We start from the raw sequence: 19386 nt of genomic DNA on the forward strand, positions 1-19386 counted from the left end.
ATAGTAAGCATCAGTTTCCTAATCTATAAAATGAGCACAATAAAATGTATTACTTCACAAGTTGTTGTAAGAATTAAATAAATCATACCATACCTATACAGTGCTTATCCTACACATAATAAATCAATAAATATTAGATATTTTCATTAAAACATGGATGGAGACCAAAAGAAATTTTTAAACCTGCAAAAAATATTCATAATGGAATATAACAGAAAATATTGTGAAAATCCTTATTCATATTTTTGTGTTGAATATATTTATTGGGAAGCCATGAGTAACTTGGCACATTTATCTACTTTCCAATGTGTAAAACACATCAGAATAATTCCATCTCTTAGATCTGCCAAAGAATTTATGTCACAGATACAAAATACAGACAAAAAAAAAAAGAAAGAAGAAAATTAAAGAAAAAGAAACCACAACTAGAACAGCAATTCTGAAATAATATTCCTATCAATGTTCATTCACTGACAAAGAAAACACTTAATCTAATAGCACAAAAATTAATAATAAAAAAGCTATTTTACTTATAGAGAAATTACTGGAGATAACAACACTTTTATTATTTTAAAAATGGGCACTCATTGAGAAACTTGCTGCAACATGCTTTCTAAAGAACAGAACAAATGTTGCCATAAAATTTAGAATTTAAAGGTCAACTAATTGCAACCCAAATAAGCTAATATCTTCTATTTAGTCCATAAGGAAGCCAAACAAGTACAGAAGTCAAGAAAAGTAGGAAAATTTTGAGAGGGATCCTGTGGTCAACAGTGTCAACTGCTGAGAGGCTTAGGCAACAACTGGGAAGTGTCTATGAGGTTTAGTAATGAGGACACAATTGGTGGATCTTGACAAAAATCACTGTATGGAGCAGTTGGGGTTGTTGGAAAATACCGGATAAATCATAGCACAACATGGAAAATGATTTTCATTGAGAGAAGAGCAAAAGATAAAGATGTGTCACTAAGTTACGTTAGAAAAAACTTCTCCAACTTGGAGATACTCAAACTGGGATTTTATAAGCTATAATTTTTATAATTTTGATGTAATATCAATAAATAAAGCACACTGAAGTTCAGGATTGATTGACTGATTGATTACTGAGTCATCCTTGACCCAAAGTGAGTAAGGATAACTTTAGTCTTCCACCTAAAAGATGTTAAAGCCCAAAAGTTTGAGATGATGTATATGCAAGTTTAGACTGAATGATGTTTTGCTGAATGTTATTATAATAATTCTACACTAAGAGATTCTTGGCTAGCAATGAAAGAAGATTTAATACCTTTTTTGGAGATATGATACATGTACCGGTCTGTATCCCGAAAGGATTATGCAGACTAGTGTTTCAGAAGCCACCTGTAAGTTCTTCTGATCAGTTCTGAATAACCACTAATATCATTCATCCATTCATCCAGACAGTGCTGTCCAATAGAAATATAATACGAGCCACAGGTGTAATTTTAAATTTTCTAATACGCATGTTTAAAAAGTAAAAAGAAGTGGGTAAAATTAATTTTAATATTGCCTATTTAACCCAATATCCACAATATCATTTCAACATATAATCAATATAAAAATTATTGCGGAGATATTTTACATTCTTTCTTTCATGCTAAAACTTTGAAATCCTATATTTATTTTACTTTTACAGCACACCTCAATTTGAACTAGCCTTATTTGAAGTGTTGAACATCCACATGTGGCTAGTGGCTACTGTTTTGGACAGCACAGATCTAGAATTCAAATTCCCTGGAAATAGGAACATGGGTTGTCTTGTTCATATATGTAACTGTAGTATTAAGAATGGTGTCTAACACATAATTAGCCCTCAAAGAATATTTGTTGAATGAATAAATGAACAAATCTATTGGTTTTATACACATACTTGCAAAAAATTCCTGTAATATAAATGAAATTCTAATTACATGATTAGAAAAGCATATAATTATGTTAAACTCAATTCTAGCCCAGGCGAGAATTTAGCGATATATACTTAGTCAACCAGATTCCTAAGTAGATACATCTTTCAAATACGGTATAAACACATTTTACTATCAATAGATAATTTTTTTCTATAATCCCTTCAATATGATTTTTGTAAACATTTAGTAGATCAAAGCTGTCATATTCCTCTAATAAAATAAAATAAATTATAGCTTTCTCTCTGGAACGAATGAACTCTACATTCACCAAACATACACAGTTCTCACATATGCCACTAGCATTTGCAAATAAATATTTTTTGTCTTAAAGTCCAATCTACCCTAACACTGGCAAAAGAATATGCCAAATATAGCTTCAAATACTTGACAAAAATTAAATCAAACCCCCAAAGTACTGAGATTATTTAATACAAATGAAACAGGCCCTAAATAGCTGACATTTAATAACAAAGCTTAGGGAGAAAGCTTACCTTCTCTGCTAAGAGCTCTCGTATCTTGCTTGCTTGAACTCTAAATTTCATGAGCTGGGACTCCAGTGCTACACATCGTTCCTTCCAATCTACTGGTCCCTCTGGCTCAGAAAGCTCTGCCATATTTATTCTAAAAAACCAAAACGAAACAAAAAAACAAAACATTCAAATGGTACAACACAATTAATATTCAGGATAATTTGTTAAATTACCCAATGTACACATTCTAATCACTGTCTAGTGAGATCCATGTACAAGTTTTAAATTCTAAGACAAATTCCAGAACTGGTGAGAGCTTATGGAAAGAACTTAATGGGAAATAGGAGACTAAGGCTGGAGCCCAATTGTGCTACTTAACCTTTCTATGTCTCAGTTTAGCCAATCCAGAAAAAGGGGTATGTTGACAACATACCATTATTCCTTGTGGGTATGTAGTGAGGGACAAATGAAATACTGCTATTTCTAGTAGAACAACAGACAGTATGACAACACCACACAAACACAGAGTGTTATTATTTTAGCTGTTCCCAACAGATAAGATTGTTTGAATCTATCAGTTCATAATTTTACCATATTCTGAAATTTAAGGAAGTATTACAGTTTGATTCAATTGCTACAATTCACGGTTTGGATTTTTACTATAATGATTCCTTATCATCACTCTCAATTTGGCCAGGTCCAGGTTAAGTCTTTCAAGCCAGAGGTCCTTTGGCGTATTTAAGGGTAAGTTGTGATCCTGACAAGTTTGCATAATTTTTATTTGGTGTAAGAGAAGGCATATAAACACGCAATTTGGAGTTAGCCATATGAAGTAAATCTGGAATTAGTGTTTTCCATATTAACTTTCCTTTCGGAAGAGATTAATTGCAGGGAGAGGCACTGTAAGCGGGAGGACAAGATGCAAGGGGATTGGTTTTGAAATCCTGAAGTGTTACTTGATTTTGGAAGCATGATGGTTTCTGGCTCTGAGATACATAAAAGTAGTTTTAAATGTTTGGTAATATTTTATCAGGCTATTTTTAATAAGCAGCCTAATAATGTATTTCTGAATTCCCCCTGATATGAACTGCCCTGCTATGAAATTTACATTAGGAATGGAAAGCCTCAGTTATAAAGAACTGTGACAGCAAAACTCTCAGAGCCCTGGAATGGAACTGCAGTTGACGTATACTATTCTATTCTTTTGTTTTCTAAAAATATAACCACATTGATTTTCCCAGTATTTAGTGTAATATAGAACCCTCCCTAATCCTATACCAGTTTTTAAAAACTTTATGCTGCTAAAAACCCACTAAAAGATTATTTTCCTAGCATAAAGATTGTTTTGTACTTAAATCAATTTTCACATTAATACTGACAATATCATTCAGTACGTTAGAAATAAATATAAGCAGAATCGTTCTTAAAAGACTACAACATTTATTAAGAGCACCCCAACCTCTTAAAGCCTTCAGATGTCCCTAAATTCTAGCCTTAATTTAAAGGAAACATATTACTGTAGAGCTGGAAGTCATTTTCTTTTCATTTCTTTGTTTTCATAGAATCCTTGCCCCATTGTTTTCTGAGGTTTTTCCTAAGGAGATTAACCTTGTTAATAACCTTTTCCATTACCCATGTTAGCATTTATGATTAATGATTCACATTGGCATTTACTAGCAATGATTTAGGAGTAGATAATGCAGTTTGTCGATCACAAACATGTTCACAGTTCTGGGGCTGCTTCATTTTTCTCCTTATTAGCTTTAGAGTGAACAGGGAAAGAAAATATGGACGCAATACTAGAAAATAAAAAGTAGTCCTGAAAGGGGCATCTTTAAATCTTGAACTATCATATCATTCTGCAGAAATGTAGGGATACTCTTCTAGCTTAAGGAATAAGAGGAGTCTATTTACCCATTTGTTGATAGGTTAATATCGGTTAATTTTTGCTCTACATGTAAAATAACTTGCTTATGTCCTACAGTAAAATGTCTACAGTTTTAAAAATAACATGAGTGGATATTTTTCAACAAATTGAAATCAATCAATGTAATGCACCATGTGAATAGAATAAAGAACAAAAACCATATGATCATTTCAATAGACACAGAAAAAAACATTCAACAAAATCCAACACCCCTTCATGATAAAAATATTCAACAAACTACAAATAGACAGGAACTTCCTCATCCTGATAGAGGACATTTACTAAAGCCCACAGCTAACATCATACTTAGTGGTAAATGACTAACAGTTTTCTCCTTGAAATCAGGAACAAGACAAAGATGTCTTTTCTCACCACTTCTATTCAACATTGTAATAGAGATAATAGCCAGGGCAAGACAATAAAATAAAAAACCATCTAGATTGGACAGGAAGAAATAAAACTATCTCTACTTACAGATGACATGATCATGTGCATAGAAAATTCTAAGGAATCCACAAAAGATACTAAACTATAGAGTTTAGCAAGGTTTCAGGAAATCAGATCAACATACAAAAGTCAGTTGTTTTTCTATACACTAGCAAGGAAAAATCCAAAAATGAAAATAAGAAAATATTCCATTTACAATAGCATCAAAACTAATAAAATATTTAGGAATGAATTTAACAAAAGAAGTGCAAGATGTATACACTGAAAACTACAAAACATCACTGAAAGAAATTTTAAAATACCTAAATAAATGGAATAAATTGTATATTCATGGATTGAAAGACTTAATACTGTGAAGATGGCAATACTTGCAAATGGCTGTATACACACAATGCAATCTCTATCAAAGTTTCAACTGCATTTTTTGCAGAAATTGACAAGTTGATCAAACTTTGCCTGGAAATTCAAGGGCTGAAGAATAGACAAAACAAAATTGAAAAGTTGGAGGACTCACATGTTACTATTTCTAAACTTACTACAAAGCTATACAGTAGCTTGATTACACAGTGTGGTACTTGCATAAAGATAGATACATAGATAAACAGAATAAAGTTAAGTCCAGAATTAAAGCCTCTCATTGATTTTTGGCAAGAGTGATAAGATCATTCAATGGGGGAAAGAATACTCTTTTCAACAAGTGATGCTGGGACAACTGGATATCCATATGCAAAAGAATGAATGTGGACCCATACCTCATACCATATATACACAGTAACACAAAATGGATCACAAACTTACAGGTACCAGCCAAAGTTCTAAACCAGGGGTGTCCAATCTTTTGGCTTCCCTGGGCCACATCAGAAGAAGAATTGTCTTGAGCCACACATAAAATACACTAACACTAATGGTAGCTGATGAGCTAAAAAAAAAAAAAAAAATTGCAAAACAAATCTCATAATGCTTTAAGAAAGTTTACAAATTTGTTTTGGGCCACATTCAAAGCCATCCTGGGCTGCATGTGGCCTGCAGGCCACAGGTTGGACAAGCTTGCTCTAAACTCTTAGAAGAAAACAGGTATAAATCTTCATGACCTTGGATTAGGCAACAGATTCTTAGATATGACACCTAAAGCACAAGGAATCAAAGAAAAAATAGATAAATTGGACTTCATACAAATTTTAAATTTTTATCCTTCAAAGGACACTATCAAGAAAGTGCAAAGATAAGCCACAGAATGGGAAAAATAGTTGCAAATCATGTATCTCAGGGATTTGTGTCTAGAATATATAAAGGACTCTTAGGACTCAACGATAAAAAAAGATACCCCAATTAAAAAATGGGCAAAGGCCTGGATACGGTGGCTCATGCCTATAATCCCAGCACTCTGGGAGGCCGAGGCAGTTAGACGGCCTGAGCTCAGGAGTTTGAGACCAGCCTGGGCAATGCGGCAAAACCCCGTCTTTATGAAAAAAAAAAAAAAAAAAAAAAAATTAGCCAGGCATGGTGGTGCACACCTGTAGTCCCAGCTACTTGGGGTTGAGGCGGGAAGATCACTTGAGCCCAGGAGGTCGAGGCTGCAGTGAACCATGTTCACACCACTGCACTCCAGCCTGGGCGACAGAGGGAGACCCCCATCTCTAAAAACAATAATAATAATAAATTTAAAGTAAATAAATAAAAATGGGCAAAGTATCTGAATAGACATTTATCCAAAGAAGATACACAAATGGCCAATAAGCACATTATTTGCTATGAGAGAAAATGCAAATCAAAGTCACAACAACATTCCACTTCACATCAAATAGGATGTTCTAATGAAAAAGACATCTAACAACAAGTGTTGGTGAGGATGTAGAGAAATGGGAACCCTCATACATTGTTGGTGGGAATGTAAACATGGTACAGCTGCTTTGTAAACAGTTTTACAGTTCCTGAAAAGTTTAAACAGGCCAGCATGGTGGCTTACGCCTGTAATCCCAACAGTTTGAGAGGTTGAGGTGGGAGAATTCATCTCTGAGCTCAGGAGTTCAAGACCAGATTGTGCAACGTAACAAGACCTCATCTCTATCAAAAAATTTAAAAATTAGCTGAGCGTCGGGGAGCTTACCTGTGGTCCCAGCTAATCGGGAGCCCTGTGTGGAGGATCACTTGAGCAGTGAGCTATGATCATACACTGCACTCCAGCCTGGGTGACAAGAGTGAGACACCGTCTCAAAAAAAAAAAAAGTTTAAATATAAAGTTACCAAGTTATTGGAGTAACTTTATATTTGATATATCAATATAAAGTATTGGTAACTTTATACTTGGCATTGGAGTTGCTGGGTCATATGCCAAGGGATGGGGTCATATGACAATGGATGAAATACACGTCCACACCAAAACTTGTAAATAAATGTTCAGAGCAACATTATTCATGATAGCCAAAGAGTAGAAACAGCCTGTGTCCACCATCAGATGAATGAATAAAATGTAGTAGATCTGGCTGGGTGCAGTGGCTCACTCCTGTAATCCCAGCACTTTGAGGGGCAAAAGCAGGTGGATCATCTGAGGTCCAGGAGTTCAAGACAAGCCTGGCCAACATGGCAAAACCCCGTCTCTACTAAAAATACAAAAATTAGCCAGGCGTGGTGGTGCAGGCCTATAACTCCAGCTACTAGGGAGGCTGAGACAGGAGAATCGCTTTAACCCAGGAGGCAGAAGTTGTAGTGAGCTGAGATCCTGCCACTGCATTCCAGCCTGAGTGACAGAGTGAGACTCTGCCAAAAAAAAAAAAAAAAAAAAAAAGTGGTACATCCATACAATGGAATACTATTCAGCCATAGAAAAGGAATACAGTATTAATATATGCTATAGTCACGGAAGAGCCTTGAAAACATTATGCTAAGCGAAAGATGCCAGACACAAAAGGCCACATATTGTATGAGTCCATTTATATGAAATGTCCATAAGAGGCAAATCCAAAGGACAGAAAGTAGGTTAGTGGTTGCCAAAGGCTGTGAGGAGAAGGTAGTGGATACTGACTACAATGGATATGGGGTTTCTTTTTGGAGTGATGAAAATATTCTAGAATTAGATATTGGTGATGGCTACCCAACCTTGCGAATATACTAAAACACAGTGAACCGTATACTTTAAAAGGAAAACTCTTATAGTCTGTGACTTACATTAAGATCTCAATAAAAAAGATCACACATTTACAAATGACTAAAGAAAAAGTCGCAGTTTAAATGGATGTATACTAGGACTGCATTTACAAATTTAATCAACCATTATTTGTGGTTATCCCTGCCAAGAATTTCACCATTAGCTCAAAAAATTGAGAGGTAACTGTTAACCTCAAATATGAAAACTATCATACATATATTTACCTAGCTCACTTTGCTATGATAATGACATAATAAATTAATTCAAAGTCAAACATACCTATTTCTTTAGTTATGCTAATTATATATTTTATAGTGAAGTAGCAAAGCCTTAAAGAATATTATTAAATTGGCATTTAACATCTACATTCCCTATTAATGGGTCATAATAAATCAAAACTGCAAATTGGTTGGATAATGGTCTGCACTGAGATCTAGACACCTGATTCCCTCATTTCATTCTGTAATTTCAGTTAGTTAACAAGCACAAAGCAACTGTTGTATTAGTGCACCATCTTGGGTAGTTAAAAATTCTAATTTTAAACAATATCCACCATCCTTTTCATTACCACTAATGTTATAGAACTACATAACATTGAGACTATATATATAACTATATAACATAGCCGACTGCTAAATAAATAAAATACCACATCTAGATTCTGAATTTGAAAGGAATCTATCATGTCTAGATTCTGAATTTGAAAGTAATCTATCTTCACTTCAGGGGACAGGAAAAAGTCTTGGTGTTCCAAATACCCCCAGTGATTTTTGGAAATATTTACTGACATAAGATAAACTGTTTACAATTGTGGAGTGAATGCTCTTTTCTCTGAATCTCTGACTTCCTGTTTCTCTTCCAAATCCCAAAAAGGAAAGAAAAAGAAATGAAAGAATTATTCTATTTAGGCTTACCCTGATGAAGCGCAGTGTTAGCCTCTATGATATTCTTTAGTTTTTGCCTCTTAAGGGACAGCTTAACTGGGCTGGGTAATCGTGTGTGTGTGTGTGTGTGTGTGTGTGTGTGTGTGTGTGTGTGTGTGTGTGTGTGTAAAAGATCTTTTTCGACGAGACTGAGGCATGCCTTGTTTAAGGAACCTTCTGACCACCACCTAGCCACCTAGCCCCACTTGGGCAAAGCCTGCCCTTCGGTGACCCTGCCCGGAACAGCCGAGCTCCTCGCTACACGCTCCTCTGGGACATACCGCTGTGTGGGCCAGGCTTCCAAGACTGGCATTTTCACAAAGAAAGCAGTGACCCTCAGGTAGCCCACCACCAGAGCTTTTCCAATGTAAGTGGTTCGACTTCTATTTCCACAGCGTTACGCACAACAAAATCGACGGGTAAAAAGTGCTGTCCTTTAAAAAGTGCCCCACTAACTTCGGGGACAGTGGTTTCCGGGTAGGTCACCTTAGGGTGCTTTGACGTGCCAAAAACTCGAGGTGTACAAAATGCTTCTTTAAAGTTTTGAGTTTAAAGTTTCGCCCCGGAGATCCTGGTGGATCTCCCGAAGCCTAAGGCGAGCGCGGCATACCTGACCGCGCGGGTGCCTCAGCGCAGGGACCCTGGGCTGCCCCGCTGCGCCCCCGGGACCGCTCGCGCCGCGCCAGAAGCCCGGGCCCAGTGTTTCCAAACAGAACGTCACGAGAGCCCACGGGCGCGAGGGACCGCCGGCCACCGCCCCCCGCCCACCTCTCCCGGCGACATCTAGACTTGGGGGCCGACTCCGGGCTGTGGCGGGAGGTGCAGCGGCGGATCCCGAGTCAGCCTGCTCCGTCCCCCTCGTCCCCGCCCGCCCGCCCGCTCCTCCCGGAGCCCCAAACCTCGGCCCCGCGAGCCCCCCAGGAAGGCGCGCCCTCAAGGGGGCGGGGATCCCAGGGTGGCAGGGACTCTGGGGTGGCCCCTCGTCCCCGGGCCTTCTCACCTGTCTATCTCAGCAGCGGGTCCCCGGCCGCAGCTCCCGATGTCCCGGCCGCGCCTAGCCCCCGGGATCCCCGGACTCTCAGCCCGCGCCCGCCTCAAGCCGAGCTCGGAGAGGGCGGGGAAGGGCACCGCCTCCTCTAGGGACTGGCAGCCGGTGTAGCCAATGGGAGACCAAAGCCGATCACCTGGCGTCACCGGGGGTGTGGCTATAACTTTGGTTCCTCCCAGTCCCCTCCCCAGGAGGGAGCTCCGTCCTGGAGTGGTACCCCTGACGTCCCCACTGCGAGACTCCAGAGCTTGCTGCAACGGCCGGTCACCTTCATTCCACTCCCTCTGCCTGGACAGTTGCAGCACCCTCCCGTGGTCTCCCAGCCTGAAGTCTCTCCTCTTGCCAATCCACCCTTCATCTTCCTGCCAGGTTAATTTCCTTAAGAGCAGTTTTGATGAACAGTGTGCCAAAGACTTTCATTGGCTTCCGTTTGCTTAAATTATCAAGAACAGATCCGCTAGTCTAGTGTTCAAGGTCTCCATCCCGTCTTTTCAGGTTTATTTCTCACAGCTGCCCTTCACACACCTGAGACTACTGCCGTGCACTTTGCCACCCGAAGGAAGTGCACTGGGAGCGTTTACATGCTATTTCCTGTCTCCACTTTAAAAAGCTTAGAATAATCTTTTCACCGGGCGCGGTGGCTCACACCTGTAATCCCAGTACTTTGGGGGACCGAGGCAGGTGGATCACTTGAGGCCAGGAGTTCGAGACAAGCCTGGGCAACATGGTGAAACCCTGTCTCTACAAAAATATATATGTATGTATATACACACACACAAATTCGCTGGGCCTGGTGGCGTTCACTTGTAGTCCCAGCTACTCAGGAAGCTGAGGCTGGAGGATTGCTTAAACACAGGAGATGGAGGCTGCAGTGAGCCGCGATCATGCCACTGCACTGGAGCCAGGGCGACTGGGCGAGATCCTGTCTCAAATAATCATCATTATCATCATCTTCTCCATGTAACTATGTCTGTCGCTCCACCTGGCAGAAATGTCTTCTCTGGGCCGGGCACAGTGGCTCATGCCTGTAATTCCAGCACTTTGGGAGGCCAAGGAGGGCAGATCACGAGGTCAAGAGATCGAGACCATCCTAGCCAACATGGTGAAACCTGGTCTCTACTAAAAATACAAAAATTAGCTGGGCGTGGTGGTGCGCGCCTGTAGTCCCAGCTACTCGGGAGGCTGAGGCAGGAGAATCGCTTGAACCTGGGAAGCAGAGGTCGCAGTGAGTTGAGATAGCGCCACTGCACTCTAGCCTGGCGACAGAGCAAGACTCCATCTCAGGAAAAAAAAAAAAAGAAAGAAAGGTCTTCTCTGGTTTCTGCTCCCTGAACATCTAAATTTTTGCCTTTCTTGGGGCTTAGCTCCCTCTGCCTTATGCACAGCTCCTCACATCTCTTTTAGACTGTGAGCACTTTGAAAACAAGGATTTGTGTTTTTTTTTTTGCATTCTCCTCAGCACAGAGCATATTGCATAAGTAAATGAGTGATAATTTAAATCCAATTGAATTTTACTTCCCAACTTAGGGTCTGGAGAGGTCAGTCTCAGGGTAAAATAAAGAGAATTCTGAATGTTATGGATAATCGTTCCCCAGGTCACAAAGCTAGGTCAGACAGATTATTCTCTTTGGTTCACAGTTGGCCAATAGAGAGTATCAGAAAAACTTTTTCTACTGCAATCTTTTTTTTTTTTAACTTTATCTCATCTTATATAAAACACACACACACACACACACACACAGAGGATGAGCACAGTGGCTCATGCCTGTAATCCCAGCACTTTGGGAGACCGAGGCAGGCAGATGACTTGAGGTCAGGAGTTTGAGACCATCCTGGCCAACATATCGCAACCCCATCTCTACTAAAAATACAAAAATTAGCTGAACATGGTGGCACACGCCTGTAATCCCAGCTATTCAGGAGGCTGAGACAGGAGAATCGCTTGAGCCAGGGAGGCAGCAGTTGCAGTGATCTGAGACCGCACCACTGCACTCCAGATTGGGTGACAGAGCAAGACTCTGTCTCAAAAGAAAGAAAAGAAAAAAACCACAAAAGAGATAAAGATTTTCAAAGTTTCTCAGAGGAAAAGCGATAAGTGAATACAACTAAAAGGCCAGTAAGCAAGTATCAGGCTTCCATATTTCTTCCAGATGAGCACTAATTTTGGACAGGATCCCAGACTACCCCCACACATCAAATTCCTTTTGCCTTCTGTGGGAGATGATGATGCATATCATATGAAAAATTGTCTTCAAGCAGCTTTGGCAAACAAGCAGACTGGACTGGGCTTATTTTATAGAGCATGCAGGAGTTAAACAAACAGAGTTTCAGTAACTTGCATAATTTAACACAGCAAGTCAGTAGAGACCAAGCAGGAGAAAGAGAAAGAATGCCAAAATAGAATCACTTCCGTTTGTGAGTCAGAAATACTAATTAGACTAAAAGAACTGAGTGAATAAAGTCACTCATGAAAAGCCGCTTTGTAAACACGGCTGCCACCCTTGTAAGGCTTAGCCAATATTTACTTACTGTCACCTTTTTCTAGAAACATGACAAACTGAATTTGTCTGGGTGTGGAGAATACAGCGGAACAGCATCCTATCTTTGTCTATGCTGAGAAAAACACATGGTACAATGGGATATTATTCAGTGGTAAAAAGAAATAAAGTACTGATACATGCTACAACATTGATAAACCTTGAAAACATTAGGCTTAATGAAAGAAGCCAGTCATTTAAAAAGCACATACTGTAGGATCCCATTTATACGAAATGTTCAGAATAGGCAAATCCATAGAGACAGAAGTGGATTGGTGGTTGCTTAGGGCTGGGAAGGATCAGGGTGATGGCTAAGACGAGTGAGGTTTATTTTTGAGACAATGAAAACATTCTAAAATTTATGGTGATGATTACACAACTTTGAACATACAAAAAGCCATGGACATATGCAATTTAAATGGATAAACTGGATGTTATGTGAATTATATCTCAATAAAGCTGTTTTAAAAAAAACACATGTTGAATTTTGTGTTTTTACATTAGGTAGCAGGGATAGAAAATATCTGACCAGCCATCATGAATGTTAGTAGCAACAGGTACCTTTGTTTTATAAGCATTAATCTCAATTGTTTTATTATGTTTATTTGTAATTATTTTATTATCTGTCCCCCCCCACAACTGTAAGTGCCAGAAAAGCAGGACAACTGTTTTTGCTCTTTAATGTATATCCAGTATGTAGGAAAAATCATAAGTCAAACCACCGTAAATCAGGAACTGTTTATACATCTCAACTTCTTTCAAGAAATTGAAACTACAAGGTCTAACAACTGATTAGAAGGGGAATTAGAAGGGAGGCTTTGTGTCTGCATTATCGGGAAATGATGGTGCCATTTACAAAAGTAAGGAAGCAAGGAGAGGGAACAAGAAGAATGAGATCTGGCTTGGAGGTACTGAGCACAACTTGAGGTGCGAGTGAAATATCCAGGAAAGAGCCAGCAGAAAATCAGTCAGGCTGAGCTGGGGAGAATGGTTTGAATTTGGGTGTACATTTCAAGGTATACTTCTGCATAGGGGGAGATTACTGTAAATTGTAGAATGATTGCTGGCCACGTGGCCACTTGGCACATTGGGAGCAAGGACAGAGGGAGCACATTGGGAGCAAGGACAGAGGGGTTGAAGGGAAAAGAGGCACGGAGCTGGGTAAATATCAGGGAATAAGTGTCTGATTCTTTAATCCACCACACATAAAATCCAAAAAGAAACAAGGAGGGCGGAGACACTAACTCCACTAGAATAAGCTTGTGGCTTCTGGCACGGAGAAAGTATAAACCCCAGCACCTGGGAAAAGATATCAAAGACAAGGGGAAGAAGATTTGGAAAAATGAATAGAGCTAGCAGGAACAGCTCTCTCTAGCTGAGTAGGGTACAGGTCTGGGCACTCCAGGCTGTTTACCTGTGACCCAGGAGACCAGCAAAGCTTTGGCATGAAGGAGGCCCTGCAAACAAGGAGACAGACAAGCATCCTGGCCCTCCCACTGGGGGTGGACCAGGAAAACAGTTTGCTTGATATGTCCCCAGTGTCCAGGGCATAATGGCTTGCTCAGTCCTTTGGGTCTGCAACGAAGGCAGGATTTACTTCAATCTTACCTCCCCAGGTGAGCTGGGCCCCCACTATCACAGATTTGTTGGGGGTAGCATAGGTGGTGCCAGAACTGGTGAAGGTGAGATACTAATGGGCATTGCTAAGGTCATGAAAACAAAACAAGTGTGTTCAGAGGTATAACAAAAGCACTGAGGTGGGTACTTTGAGCATCACTTATTTTAAGGCAACTGAAAAGAGGAAAAGAATTGTTGAACCAGACTGAGGGAGAGCCAGTAATAGTTTGTTCAGGACTCATGAAGTTAAAAAAAAAAAAAAAGACACTGGACATTAAAATCACACAAGAAAGCTGGGCGCGGTGGCTCACGCTTGTAATCCCAGCACTTTGGGAGGCCAAGGAGGGCAGATCATGAGGTCAGGAGTTCAAGATCAGCCTGGCCAACATGGTGAAACCCCAACCCTACTAAAAATACAAAAAAAAAAAAAAAATAGCCAGGCGTGGTGGCATGAACGTGTAATCCCAGCTACTCAGGAGGCTGAGGCAGGGAGAATCGCTTGAACCTGGGAGGTGAAGGTTGCAGTGAGTTCAGATCTCACCATTGCACTCCAGCCTGGGTGATACAGTGACACTCTGTCTAAAAAAAAAAAAAAAGAAAGAAAGAAAAAGAAAATCACACAAGAAAACAGTGATTCAAACAGTAAAAAGGTGTTAAATGTGAACAGATTATTTTTCTTGCTTGGGGTCTGCACCTACCAGGCAAAGGCAGCCATTCTAGTACAGAATCTTATTACAGCTGACAACTAACAGTCCTCCTTCTCTCTTTATATAGTGCATAGAGACAGCTTATGCCAGAATTAAAGCAACAAAACAACGCAGCAAAACTGACCACGATATCCCCTGATACTAACAGTTAGAGAAAAGACACACTATAAGAACATTATTATGTGCTGTGTAATAATTGTAAAATGAAACTGCATCTTCAATAGACTCCAGAGAAAGCTGAGGTCAACAGGATGGTAACACGTACAGAATGCTCAATGGGGAGGCAGGACTTGAACTTGTTAATCAGAAGGATCTGGTTACTGCATTGTTAGGGTTAGGGTGAGGCAAGGCCACAACAGGAGGCACTAGCCTGTGAGAACAAGTGAATGGATTAATGAATGAATGATTGATGGTTGTATTCACGAGGGAGATTGAGCCGTCTTGCCCAGCTGGAGGGGAAAGAAGTTTGGCCCGGATATCAGCTGATATCCAGTTCTACCAGATGACATGGAAGTATTGGGAAGCAGGTCCAAAACAACATAATCAGAAGTGACTGTTAACGGTTTCTTCTATTATATCATTGTCTGTGGAATATACTATGGAGATTTCAGAACTTGGCAGAGTGGTTGAAGAGACACAAGTTGAGCATCTGTAAATGGAAAATCCAAAATCCTAAATGCTCCAAAATCTGAAAGTTTTTGCATGCCAGCGTGACATCAGAAATAGAAAATTCCACAACTGACCTCATGTTATGAGTCTCAGACAAAATGCAGGCATACAACACAGTTTATTTAGCATCCCCAAGGGAAAACGACCCTCCCAGCCCTCTTCAGGTATGATATAACTTTTCTGTGCACACACAGATTCCCCCATGCAAACATACCCACAAAGAGTAATTAAATGGCACATGTTCAGGTTGAACATTCCAATAGCAGGTTTCCCACAATGCCCCACATGGAGCCAAGATCTATGTGCAATACTCATGGTGGTTTTGTTTCTGTTTTTGTTTTTTCATTCTCTGCTCTGTGGTGTAAAGTTATTGTTGCAAATGTAAACAAGGCCTGCAGGTACCCCGGGGTAACAGTGATAAGAAAAAGAGGATGCCTTTGTGTTTATCTATAGCACCAAGATTCAAACCATTGGAAAAACTGCACAAGAGTGTGTGAAATATCTCATGGAAGAGTATAGTGTTGGAATGAACACCATATATGACCTGAAGAAACAGAAGGATAAACTGTTAGAAAGTGATGAACTGAAGTAAATGAAAAATTTAAAAAAACACTCCATAAAGCTAAAAATTAAGATCTCAATCACATATTGAAAGGCTGAATCCATAAGTGTTTCCGTGAACACATGCCACTTAATAGTAATGCTGATCATAAAACAAGCAAAGATCTATCACAGTGAACTGAAAATTGAAGTGGACTGTGAATATTAAACAGGCAGGTTGCAGAAATTTAAGAAAAGACACAGCATTAAATTTTTTAAGATCTTTGGTGATGAAGCATCTGCTGATCTACAAAGCAGTGAAGTTCACTGACGAATTTGCAAAAGTCATCACTGATAAAAATCTGATGCCAGGGCTGGGCACAGTGGCTCATGCCTGTAATCCCAGCACTTTGGAAGGCCAAGGTGGGAGGGTCACTTGAGCCCAGGAGTTTGAGACCAGCCTGGGCAACATGCAAAACCCCATCTCTGCAAAAAAATACAAAACTTAACCAGGCATAATGGCACACGCCTGTAATCCCAGCTACTCAGTGGACCAAGGAGGGAGGATTGCTTGAGCCCTGGAGGTCAAGGCTGCAGTGAGCAGAGACCATGCCACTGCACTCCAGCCTGGGCAACAGAGTGAGACCCTGTCTCAAAAAAAAAAAAAATCTGATGCCAGAAAATTCTACAATGCTCATGAAACATCACTGTTTTGGCGTTGCTACCCCAGTCAGACACTTACCACAGCTGATGAGACAGACCCTGAAAGAATTAAGCATGCCACAGAAAGAATAACTGTGCTGGGATCTGCTAATGCAGCAGGCCTACGTGAGTGTAAACTTGCATGACACGCAAGAGCTTGACTCCTCACTGTTTTCAAAGAGTGAATTTCTTACCAGTCCTTTATGCTAACAAAAAGGCATGGATTGCCAGGGATATCTTTTCTGATTAGTTTCATAAACATTTTGTACCAGCGGCTCATGCTGGCTTCAGGAAAGCCAGATTGGATGACAACTGCAAGATTTTGTTATTCCTTGACAACTCTTCTGCTCATCCTCTAGTTAAAAATCTCATCAAAAATAATGTTTATGCCATGCACTTTCTAAATGTGCTTTCCACATTTCCCAAATGTAACTTTATTAATTCAGCCATGTGACCAGAGTGTCCTCAGATCAATGAATAGTAAACACAAAAATACTTTTTTGAACTGCATCCTAGCAGCAGTGAACAGAGGCGTGGATGTGGAAGATTTTCAAAAGGAATTGAGCATGAAGGATGCCATATATGTTGTTGCCAGGGGTTGGAACACAGCGGCTAGAGACCAGGTTGTTCATGCCTGGCACAACCTCTGGCCTGTGACTACGTTTGGTAATAATGAACAAGGTGATGACTTTGAAAGATTCTCTATGTCAGGTGAGAAAAATACGATGTCCAACCTCTTTTCATATGTAAAAAATATACCTTCAGAGTCCAGCAGTAAGCTAGAAGAAGTGGATATTGAAGAAGTTTTTAACATCGATAATGAGGCTTCAGTTGTTTATTCATTGACCGATGGTGAAATAGCTGAAATGGTTCTGAATCAAGGTGATCGTGACAATGGTGACAATGAAGATGACATTGTTAACACTACAGAATAAGTGCCAAGTGACATGTGACATGGTGGAAAATCATGATGGGTTTATTAAAGGACTAGAGTAGAGTGCATTCATAAGAGAACAAAACTTGTGTTCACTTATAAAATTGAAGAGGAACTTCTAAGACAAAAACCATTGTCAATAAAGTAGATGACTCTGGGGATAATATTTTTTAAAAAACCATCCAGCAAAAGGTCTCCTCATTACTAGAGAGCCACTTCCTGGTCCCTCAACTTGTTCTAATGTTTCTTCTCACCTAAAAAACAATAAAATACAGTGTACAGTAACCTTTTAATCAAACACAGCATAGCAGGTGGAGGCTGAAAGCCCACCATCGTTTGTTGTTGCTGTTGTTTCACAGCTGACCCAGGTATTCTGGTAAGGCTACTGTACTGCTTAGTTACCCTGAACACATCATTTTTTTCACTGTATTAGTGACATGGCATTTTTTTCCTATTAAATAAGTATGTAAAAATAAGTATAAGAAAGCGATTGCTTGTCAGTAGCATATCAATTCAGAGTCAGGAATGATGGTGATGCCAAACAGCCACAGATTGTCCATACAGGTAACTGAGATTGAGCCAACTTTGCTTTCTGATAGTCCAACGTAAACCAACTTTGTTTCATGCATTTGAAATATTGTATAAGTTATTTTAAATATCTTATTAAATTAAAATATTGTATAAAATTAACGTTCAGGCTATGTATATAAGGTAGATGTGAAACATAAGCGAATTTCATGTTTAGACTTGGGTCACATCCCCAAGATATCTCATTATGTATATGCATATATTCCAAAATCCAAAAAATTCCCAACCCTGCAACACTTCTGGTCCCAAGCACTTTAGATAAAGAATACTCAACCTGTGTTTGATTGCACTGTACTGAATGAAGTACAATACCAGTGTATTTGGTGGGTATTAGAAACTAGCATAAAGCATTTATTTGAAAAATAGGAGATACACAGCAGGACAATCCCAAGAGTTAAGGTTAGGAGGACTAGGCAGTTGAAGCCAGGGAAATGAAAAAATGCAAGAGGGCAATGTGTAGGAACAGAACAGCCAATGACATGCTGAACTCAGGAGGTTGGGGTCTCTCTGAGCTTAGCTGAAATAATGTGAGATAACTTGGCAGCAACATTTTGAACAAACAATCAAAATGAAAAAGTAATTACTTGCATCCTTGTTTTTAATAATTCTTGTCCTTTACTTAATCAAATTCATATGGTGGCCTTGTACTTTGAACTTTAGTGCTATGTTACTCTGTTATATACTCAAATCAATATAAAAACCTTTTTCTTAAGAGTCCCATAGCCATATTTGTATCACAATATTTTGTTTCCTGATTCTACAGCAATATAAACTCATTTTTACTGGAAAATATAAAAAGATAGAAAGAATAAAGATAACCTAAATTAATCACAGGCAATCTTCATAAACACTTTAACATTTTGTTGTCTTTCAGTCTTTTTTCTATACATATACTTATTTCCCTTAAAATATGGGATTATGCTGAATTCTTATTTTTATCAGGCTTTTATAGTTAACATTATTGTGAGCATTTTCCTTGTCATTAAGTATTATTTGAAAATGTTTTTCATGATTGGTTAATAGTCCATCCTAAGATTTTATCCTAATGTATTTAAGCATTTATTATTGTACAATTAGATCGTTTTAAATTTTTAACTAGAACAAAAACAGCATAACTTTTTCCAAACTTTCATGGTTTCCTAATAGTCTTTTGGAAGACTTTTTTATAGTAGCTTTGATGAGATACCACTCATATACTACACAATTC

General features: G+C 39.3%; 1 protein-coding gene across 1 annotated transcript in view; it reads right to left on the bottom strand.

The window, feature by feature from the left end:
- PLEKHH2 (pleckstrin homology, MyTH4 and FERM domain containing H2) overlaps positions 1-9947 on the bottom strand; it is a 130793-nt gene extending 120846 nt beyond the window's left edge. Inside the window, exons 1-2 of the mRNA XM_055242826.2 lie at positions 9838-9947; positions 2417-2546 (exon numbers count right to left, since the gene is read on the bottom strand). Of these exons, the coding sequence (XP_055098801.1) occupies positions 2417-2539 (123 nt within the window). The 5' untranslated portion in view covers positions 2540-2546; positions 9838-9947. The remainder of the gene's footprint in view (positions 1-2416; positions 2547-9837) is intronic.
- Positions 9948-19386: the final 9439 nt, after the last annotated feature.

Source organism: Symphalangus syndactylus, chromosome 14 (assembly GCF_028878055.3).
Source record: "Symphalangus syndactylus isolate Jambi chromosome 14, NHGRI_mSymSyn1-v2.1_pri, whole genome shotgun sequence".
NCBI classification, from domain to species: Eukaryota; Metazoa; Chordata; class Mammalia; order Primates; family Hylobatidae; genus Symphalangus; species Symphalangus syndactylus.